General features: G+C 32.9%; 1 protein-coding gene across 4 annotated transcripts; it reads right to left on the bottom strand.

The window, feature by feature from the left end:
- Positions 1-1,310: 1,310 nt before the first annotated feature.
- Positions 1,311-6,547, bottom strand: PDE149 (integral membrane TerC family protein). Of its 4 annotated transcripts, none has more exons than XR_005481031.2 (16): positions 6,310-6,547; positions 6,150-6,233; positions 5,916-5,998; positions 5,749-5,825; positions 5,036-5,123; positions 4,831-4,911; positions 4,704-4,760; positions 4,522-4,606; positions 4,019-4,068; positions 3,770-3,826; positions 3,578-3,656; positions 3,165-3,223; positions 2,811-2,868; positions 2,613-2,725; positions 2,132-2,269; positions 1,311-1,650 (listed from the first exon to the last, which is right to left on the bottom strand). XR_005481031.2 is itself a non-coding variant. In XM_039027852.2 (15 exons), exons 1-14 carry the CDS (start codon positions 6,446-6,448, stop codon positions 2,634-2,636), a joined length of 1,089 nt encoding a protein of 362 aa, XP_038883780.1. In that variant the 5' UTR covers positions 6,449-6,547; the 3' UTR covers positions 1,966-2,269; positions 2,613-2,633. The 4 variants fall into 4 exon arrangements, 2 of the variants coding, with proteins under 2 accessions (XP_038883780.1, XP_038883782.1); XR_016528440.1 differs by having other exon boundaries at positions 5,951-6,014; positions 6,310-6,542; XM_039027852.2 differs by lacking the exon at positions 1,311-1,650 and having other exon boundaries at positions 1,966-2,269.
- Positions 6,548-10,375: the final 3,828 nt, after the last annotated feature.

Genomic DNA, 10,375 nt, shown 5'->3' with positions numbered 1-10,375 from the left:
TTGTTTTTGTTTTTGAAATTTGACTAAAAATTCAACTATTGTACAAGAAAATACAAATCATTGTAAGAAATATGGATGTCATAGGCTTGATTTTTCAAAAACAAAAACAAAAAACCAAATAGTTAGCAAACACTACCTACTTTTTTTTAGTTTTCAAATTTTGGTTTGATTTTTTAAACTTAGTAAAAATTAAATAACAAAGGAAGAAATTTGGAGTGGAAGTAGTGTCTATAAACTTAATTTTGAAAAAAAAAATAAAAATCAAATGATTATAAAAGGGAGGATAATTGGTTTTTTTTTTTCCTCCCTCTGAGAAAATCAAGGAATAAGAGCTCATTTTCCAACTTATATTCATTATACTTATTTTAAAAACAATATCCTTTTAAGAGAAATTATTCAGGATTCAGATTTTATGTCATGAAAATTTTCTAACTGTGTTTCCTTATAGAAACTAACATAACAAAAAGTTCTAACGTTTCTAAGATCAAATTTCCTTCACTATTTTAAACGTGTGCTGTCGGAAGTTGAATGGCCGATAATAGATTTCATTGTAAGATAATTTGAATATATACACCTTGTGATCCACAAATTTATTTTCGAAAATAAAGAATCAGTAGAAAACAAAAACAAATTTATCTTTTTTACAATACCTGAAAACATGTTTGATTCCAAATTAAAATTTTAAAATTTAAATTCAAAAATCAAAATTTGAAAATGCAAGAGAAGATTAATTTGTGTTTGATAAAATTCATTATTCTAGATAACTAAAAATAATGATTTAATATAGCCTTTTGTTATTATAATGAAATTTTATTGTTAATAATAGAGATTACATGATGGATAAAAGTTTTTGAATTACCGAAATACTAGCGATAAAATGTGAGACAAAAAAAAATTATTTATGAAAAAATAATTTAAATAGTTTCCATCAAGATAAAGTATAAAAAAAAACGTTGAACCATTTAAATTAGTAGTATATTCATATTTCTTCATATATTTAACGATTAAAAAAATCACTAAAAATCGATAAGAGATACAATTGATAGATAGAAGCAAACTTCTCGACTATGAATAAAAAATTTATAATATTCAATTTGTAATTTGTGTAGTTTAAAGTAAATGTTTTGAGTGTACTTTACATTCGCAATTTTTTAAAATAAAGAAAATGACAATTTTATTCTTGAAAATAGACTATTTTAAGAGAAATACCAAACACATTTTTATTGGTTTCCGGTTTCCTTGTATTTTTTATTTTTGAAAATATAAAAACGAAAATGAATCACGAACCAAATGGGACTAACATTCTAAAATTATCGAAAGATCCAAATTGAATAAAATTATAAGAAACTTAGTGTTTACAAAATAATAACATACTCTAATATAAACTATGGATATTCCAATCACTAACCTATGATCAATTAGTGAACAATAATAACACAATACCCATCAGTATGCAAATGTTACCACCTGTATTGGGCTGCTGTCTCTAGCAGAAAAGTGCTGGAGGTCACGTTTACCTTAGAATAGATGTACCCTAGAATAAATGTAATAAATCAAAGATAGTTTGAAAAATGAACCCCATTTGATTACATTTCGTGTTGTTTACTTGTATTTTGTACCCATATTCACGTTTGGACTCCATTTGCAAATCTGTAATGAAAAAATACAAACTAATTGACGAACAGAGAGTAGTCAATCTAATTGTGTTTGATGATATTGTTACCATTACCATTGTTACTATTACAACATGAAAATTATGAATTTGTTACTTTTACTGTTATCGTTACTGTTTAACCTTATACGTAACGACATGTGACATATTCATAATTCTATGTAAACGTGATTAAAAAAAAATCCAGCTACGTTTGCGACTATGGCCTATTATGATTAATCTACCAATGGAATCCCATTACGATTATACCAATTTTCGTTACGGATTGGTAAACGTGGCCCGGGTAGAAAGACTTTTAACAATAACTCACTTTTGACAGAAAAATGTAATGTCGAAAAAGAAAAACAGAGATCTAGAGCTACTAATCATCTATCTACAACAGAAAGGTTCTGAAATTTGTTTAATTGAGAGAGGGATTTGGCATTAATTGCAAATAAGAGAACAAATTCATCATCTTACCACAACAACCAACGACCGGTTAAAGAATGGTTCTTCTAACCTTGACGATTTGTAGACAGCAGAATGTGCATCTTTTTTCTTTACCGTGTATATCCAAGGCTCCGGTCAATAGTGATGTGACAATTTTAACACACAATTCTGGCAATCATGAAAATAACAATCAGAAAGCAGGAAATTCTAATGCTTAGTATTAGAAAGAGCTTAATTCTAGATGCTTGCTCTAAATTTTATTCTAGTTTCATTTTCCTCCCATCTTTTGATAATAATGGGAGTCCCTAATCTACTAATTTTCATTCAAGAGGATTTTCACTCGCCTCGAGACTAGCTAGAGAGAATGAGAGTTCTGAGTAATTAAGTTTTCGACTTGGAAGCTTGAAACTAGGTCTTAGAGTAGTTAGGTTTTCGATTAGAAGCCTGAATCTACGCTCTCTTTTTGAACAAAATGAAGAAGCAATAACTTGCTACAATTAAAGCTAAATACCCTGTATTTCTGTTTTTATGATCAATCAGCCTTCTTCAGTAGACTCAACAGGACTCCAGTGCTCAGACTTATTGCAACAAATCCAAGAGATGCCTCAGTTGGGACATGGAATCCTGCATGAAGAGAGAAATCAATGAATTCTCAAATTTTAAATCAACAATCAGATTTGAAATTTGGAATTGACTGACGAGTGCTCACCAAAGAAATCCAGGATCATCTTACTCCCAATAAATGCTAAAACAACGCCAATAGAAGGCTGGAAGGAGATTTAAGTAGGGAGAAATTTTCCTTCAGTGGACGTTTATAGTAGGAAGAACTGAGCAATTTATAAGACATGGAAAACACCAAAAAGGCTCGCACAGTAGGGGCATAATATTTGTCCACAATTATACGACCACCAAAAATATTTTCAAACTGAGTTTTCAATTTTAACATTTTATTTGTACGTGCTTTAAGACTTTCAACCTTTCACGAAGGACAATTTTAGAAACCAAAGTTGCTCTTGATAACAGCTTGACTTGCTCTTGATCTGCTTTACGTCTAAAATTTTACCTGTAAGTACTCCAATTCTGACATCCCATCAGCTACAAGAATGAATAGGGACCTTAAACCTGTAAGACACCAAAATGGTGGTTATTATGCATCTCAAGAAACTCTAATTCACAAAGGCATACAAACCAAATTTGCTCTCAACTTCTTAAAAAAAACAAATAAACAATAAATACATCATCCTAACACATCTTCCACGGTATAACTTTTGATTAAAGAACTGCTAGAAAAAATCTTCACCCCATTGGCCAGTACTGCTCCCATGTTTAATATTGAGCAAGTCATTAGATCAAACAAATGTTGGCAAATTATATGATGATTGAAGACATGTAAAGAAAAGAAGAAAAAAATCAATTTCAAAGTTGTTAGAATCCATTTATCCAAGATGTTAATTCATAGGAAGGGCACGGAATTACCTAAAATGGCAAAAAAATTAGACGTAAACACTATGAAAGGGTCCCTTGTAACACCAAAAACAGCAGGTATTGAGTCAACCTAGCACCAAGTTCATGAAAATAAACGTTGAATGAGCATTTCCATAAACTAGAAAAGTGAAGTAAAAAACATCCTGATGCACATATAACATGATCGAGTCATGAATAACGTACGGCAAATGCTATATCACTGAGCTCAATTACAGCTACGGTGAGAAGTAAAGGTGTTGCCTGTCCAAAATGTTCGAGACCTGTTAGAAATCATGTCAAAATTAAGTTTACATAATAGGTCTACAAGCTTCCAATAGAACAATGCGGCATGCTTCTCGATAAGTAAAGGTTTCTTTCTTATTTTATGCTTAACAATAGAAAACATGATCAATAATATTCCTAAAAGCTACAGTAGAGTCCATCATAACTTACTTTCTTCACACCCTCCTGAAGTGTAAAAAAGCGATTCCCATCATAGTTTGCTGCAACAATATAACAGGGAAGTAAGATCTCACCATGAGCATAAAAAGATACAAAAATCCTGTTCGATAGTAAGCCAACCAAACAGACTGGAAAATAACACTTTCATACACTGTTCAGTTTCTCCTCGTATGACAAGAAACAGCTACCTTGGAAAATTTTCTATTCTACTGCATGAAAATTTTCTTTCTCCCCTCTATTTTTAGATAAATCCTCTAAATAGTTTCTTCACGAGCTGCCTAGGCAAATATGGACTGTAGTTAAAGGAAAGTCAATCATCATGATGATGAGGCTCGTGATTTTTCTTGTACCATATATACAAGAGATGCAAAGTAGTATAGACTCTACTTCCGCTCAACAAACAAATGTGTTAAGAAAACAGTACAAATCATCAAGCACTTTTCACGAGTACATGCTCCAACACAAAAGCAAATGTGAATTAAATCTCAAAATACCTGTCACAGGGATTAATTTTTGGCATGTTTTCACTACAAAGTTGTCTGATAGGTCACCGTCATCCTCTTCTTCACTGGCAAACAGCTGCAGAATTCATGATATATTTAAGCTAAAAATTCCTAACAATTGATCATCAGAAAACATATGGAAATTCAGAAGTGAAAAGCTTAGAACAACCAACCTGAAATGATGAGAATAGAAGTATAGCAGCCAGAAGCAGGTTTACTGCCTCAAATCTCTGAAACAATAGATACAATTCTCAGATAGACCATTTGAGTAAAGTGGAATACAACGGGAAGAGGAGTTACCTGGAGAGTGGCTGTTCCCAGAAGTATGATAGTTAGACGAAAGACAATTGCACCAGAAATACCATAAGTAAGCACCCGATTCTATATTTCAAAACCAACAAATCATCAACATGCATAAACATTATATTATTCTGTACAGCAAAATAGTACTAATAGTTTGCATGCTAAGTAGCAATTTAGTCATAGCTTTGCACAAAGTTAGCACCTGATACTCCATTGGCACTTTAAAGTACTTGAAAATCAAAACAAAGACAAAAAGATTGTCAACTGACAAACTTTGCTCCAGAAGATACCTGAAAATTGCCATGCAATCAGACGTTAACAGAGCATAAAGAAGTATAATAAAGTGAAGGTTCTACAAACACGACTTAAGGCATCTTCTAGATCTCCAGATCAAGAATTACAGTTGAACACTTCCCCCCCCCCTTTTGTTGAGAAGAAGTAGAAAAGAGTGAAGTGGATTTAAATCCTGATGTGCAGAAAAATCAATTCTTCCAACAAGGCATGCCACACTCACAAGTCACATCTGCGATCCGACCATAATACAAAGTTCAAATCTAAGCTCGTATCACAGCAGGAAATGTGTAAAGGTACGTGCCCTCTTGTCCTAGTTAATCTGCACAGTTCTCCTTCTACGTTTTCATGTAAGGAATAGTTCAAAAGTTTTGTTATTTAAGAACTAAGCGTAAGCCATGAATCCAAGCACCAAAACAGTATGGGACTCAGCAATTCTGTGTAATGCTTCCCTATACGACAATTTTTAATTTCCCAACTACCAATGAAATTATAAATTCCATTTGATTAGGCCCAATTCCATTTTTCGTCGTACCAACCAATTCGCTAAAGAAAAATGACAGATAACTGAAGAACTCGTGTGTTTAGTGGAGAGACTACTGTAAAATGTAGTACCCAACATACCCAGCAAAAAATTCAGATGCCTTGCCAGGTCCATCTTTCAAACCCACCCCGATACCAAATGCCACTGCAGTAGCAACCTAGAACAGAGAATAAACAATACCAAATCAATTAACGAACAGCCATACTGTTTGATTATATTCACAAATTAACGATCAGCAAGTGCTTACACATAAAGCAACATTTCTTAGGGAAGAAACTTTACTTTCGAGCCCCTCAATCGTTCCTGGGACGGAAGAGGTCCTATTGGCTTCTGCAAATTCGTCTCACTGTTACCATATGATGAACAAGTAACCACAATTGGAAAATGCCTCACTATTATCCACGTCTAATTGAAACAGACATATATGAATATCACCATTAATCTTGAAAAGAAAAAATAAATACACGAAACTCTCACTGACCTGCAGTAGATGGATCGCCTTCCCTCTCGATTCGACTGCCGCATCGAATCAAAGAGCGTGGAGCAGGATGGCAATTGAGGATAACTACGAATACGAATTCATACATACACAATGAGATTACGCCGATCTTCACAATAGAGAGAAAAGGGAAGAGTTGAACCTGGGGAAAATTGAGGAACGTGATTGTGGACAGTCTCAATCCATGTTCGAGGATGAAAATGAAGCTGTGATGAAACCTTGAGCCACGGAGAATCGAGCTTCGAAGAAATTTGAACGCCGTTGTGGATGATTGAAGCCATTTCCACCTCTGAGACTGAGGCCTCACTATGTCTATATCTTATCCATTGTTTTCTTTGGAGTTTCGTTTCCAATTCAACGTGACGCTGAATTATCGTCGAAAAAGATCTATTAAACCGACATGTCGAATAGATTTCATCAATCGTCTCTTGCAGTTTGTGGTAGGTTGTACACCGTATCACTGTATCAGCATGTGCCCTTCTATCTCATCGACACGTCGGCTTGGTTCACAGGTTACGTATTATTCAATAATATATGTATTTTATGAGTTCGATGAGTAAACTACACTAGTGAGCCCAAGTAAGCATAGCTAAACTATATATGTATATATATTTTAAATTGTTTAAATTTGTGAATTTTGATAAAGTTATTTAATGGGTATTTTGTGCATTGATCAAACTCATTTGGTGTAAATTTTATGTTTGTTAAAATTAATGTGCGTTATAAAAATGTGATAGGACCAAAGGAACGGTGTTGTAACCACTCTCCGTCAATCAAATAAGATTTATAATAATTGAACTCCACTCCTATATTATCGAATAGTACAAATAGCAAGTTTGGGTCGATCTACAGGGAAGCGCGGGATGCGTTGTGTTATGTTAATTTACTAGTTATAGTAGTAAATGTGGGTTTGGTGTGAAAATGAGATAATGTGCATGAAAATAAAAGATAAAACAGGTAAATATAATTTAGAATTGGAAATTTTAGTTCTAGAAGCAAGATGGGTTCCAATATAATTTGATCATTGACTTTACTTGATTGAACATATATACAATTTATGTGTGCCCACCAATTTGCTCAACCTAACCAAACTCATTAACGCTCCTAACCAAACTCATTGACGCTACAGGCAGTCAACTTGTTGGATTAAACCAAGTAAGCGCTCTAGTTATCAATTAAAGCACAAGACTCTAATTAAACTGAATGTATTAGTCATATTGGGTTTGAAATTTTTCATCTATAACTAACATATTTGCATTACGATTTTTAATTTCATTGTATGCTTAACTAATTAGGTAGTCCAATTGAATTAACCAATTAATCTTTGAACCTAGGTTTAGCATGCATTCAAGTTCTATAGGAAGCCTATATTCCTAGCATATATGATTCAAGCATTGCTACTTGTGATTTTAGCTAGACAAACAACGTGTAAGCAACAAGTCTTAGCTAAGTTATACATTTATAGGTAGAGAGTCATTCCATACATAAGCATATATCTAAATACAAACAAGATTCAAAGAACATAATCTAAAATGCATTAGATCAGTCGAGAAATCTAAAAAAAATTAACTCATCAATCCATAGTCTATAAAAACTATAAAAATAACTTACCTCATCAATCCATAGATAATATGAGGAGGGTGAGCTCCAATCCTTAATTACAACTCAAAAGGAAAAAAAAAAATCAAGCTAACCTAAAAATTGCTAGAAAGATAAAGGAAGAAAAGAATATCGAGCTCTTCCCTCAATAATCTCCAACCTGAAAACCCCTAAAATTGAAAAGAGATATATAAAAAATCACGATGGCATTGCGATACAAATGGATAGCACATCAACACTTTGCCCTTGACAACCCTACATCCATTCTTGGACATCTTTGTGCTTGCATCCGATGGAAGCGCTGTAGCACTACAATGTTGTTGGGGTTGATGTCCTAAATCTCGTAGGGTCCTATAGTTTGTAAACATTATTGAACAAACTCATTGTGTATTTAATTAAATATATGATATTTTATTCATTTTCTATAAAATATACGATATTTTAGTTACATTAACCACAAACTAATAAACTATCATTCAAGGCTATCTTTGTAACTTAAACATGTATGTAGAGACATACAGTTGGATCAAGTTTAAGTGATAACCTAAATGGTCTGTAGTAGATGGATAAGGCTAGGTACCTTATCCTAGTGACACTATGAGTATGACCCGCTTGGTAGGTGTTACAATTGTTGTAAAGTGCTACAAATAATCTGATCCTGATCATTCATGTATAGACATGCGAGCGAGGATATTCTATACAAAGGAGTTTGTATAAGACCGGACCACAAAATATTTAGTATCATTATATAACAGCGTTCATAATAGAGACTTACATTTCACCAGGATGACTATAGGTAACATGACCTGACCTGAGCGAGTTGTGTACTCCTACCTATGAGGGCGGTCTTTTGATTTGTATGGATGAGAGTAGCCAGATTGACGAATCAACAAGCCTACCATTTTGGGGATTCGTGTAATTGGATAGTTGAGAACACAACTACACAAGATGAAATTCACTTCTTCCTCAAGGCAGGGGTAAGTAGATAAATTGCTCCCTTAAGGGCTGATTCCGGATCTTGAATAATGCGGCGCCCCACCCTCTCCGGGCTCGAGAGGGGTTTAGTCATAGTTGGACTATGATTTATTGTTCATTAGAGGGATCAGCGATACTTAAGAAGTTAAATGTAACTATAGGGGCAAAACGGTAATTTGGCCTAGCTATCCTTACGAGCAATTTATGAATAGTCATCATACCGTTGATTGATTATATCAAATGGACACGAAAATATATATGTAGTGCGAATAGTGCAATTATCGATCTTTTGTGAAGAGCCCAACAGTTAACAGATGGTGAATAATGTAATTAAAGAGTTTAATTAATTATTCATGTGCCGTTGGAGCTTCAAGCTACAGGTCCATGAGATCCCCTTGGTAGCTCAATAGGATCAATTGATATTCAATTTTTTGATTAATTTGAATTGTTCAAATTAATAGAGGGATTTAATTATATATGATATAATTAAGTTGATTCAATTATATGTGATATATTTGTTATAATGTATTTGATACATTATAGCTTAATTAGAGGAAATAAATATTTGAATGTGATTCAAATATAGTTTCTATGAATTGGATTCATAGTTGTTAAGTATAATGTAAATATGATTTATATTAAATGTCATATAAAAGAGAAAAAAAAACTATAGCTTATATTGTATGTGATACAATATTAAAACAACAGATTATATGTTACATAATATAATCATAGAAACTAATATATTTGTTATAATGTATTTGATATAACATATAATCTAATATATACATAATATAATAAGTTAGTTATCATATTTATATTTATATTATTATTATTATTTTAATAATAAAAGAAGAAGTTACAACCCCCTTCCGCTTTTCTTTCCACCCACGTAAGCGGTAGGTGGTTATTTTTAGCAAGTAGAAAAGAAAAAGTTTCTTCTTCTTGGCTAAGCAAGTTGGTTGATTTTGACAGCAAGTAAATAACAAAAGAGTTCTATGTGTTTGAGTTTTTTTTAGAGAATTTTCAATCTTCCTCCTCAACATTAAGTTTTCCCTCAAATCCAAAATAGTCAGAGCCCACCACTCCTAAGTTCTCAACCTGAGAATATCGAGAAAACATTTGTGGTAGTATTTGTTCTTATTCGAGGTTTTTTCTTGGAAAAAAGTCTTCAAGAGATTCGTGAATTGTTTGAGGAAAATCGTGAAGAAAGGTCTTCAAAGGTGAGGTTTCTAAAACCTTTTAATTCGCATGTTGTAATTTAAAATAAATGTATATTTTGTTTATTGCTTTACTGTAAATTTTATATTCAATGAAAGATATTTTTTTGGACGATCCGCTTCTGCTCAAGGTTCTCTTCTCCCAAAATTCCTTCAAGTGCAACATCACAACACTTGCCCAATGTGAGCTCTCTGACTTATGCATGGTCGCCCTTTTCTTGGAGCATTTTTTACTTTTTATGCTCCTTGAAGCTTCAAGTGCTCGAAATGACTACCACTAACTCCAAATTGACCCTGAATGACCTGTAGTACTCCGGAATACATGGTTTACTCAAGTTTCTGTAAAATATAAATATGTAAACACATTAAACATAAAAAACAAACAAGATTAGAGCCATGAAAGTATCTTTTTCT

This window comes from Benincasa hispida, chromosome 3 (assembly GCF_027475165.1).
Source record: "Benincasa hispida cultivar pf3 chromosome 3, pf3_genome.v1.1, whole genome shotgun sequence".
Lineage (NCBI taxonomy): Eukaryota > Viridiplantae > Streptophyta > Magnoliopsida > Cucurbitales > Cucurbitaceae > Benincasa > Benincasa hispida.
Note: the sequence above shows the minus strand (reverse complement) of the source record. Positions and strands in the feature narration are given on the sequence as shown.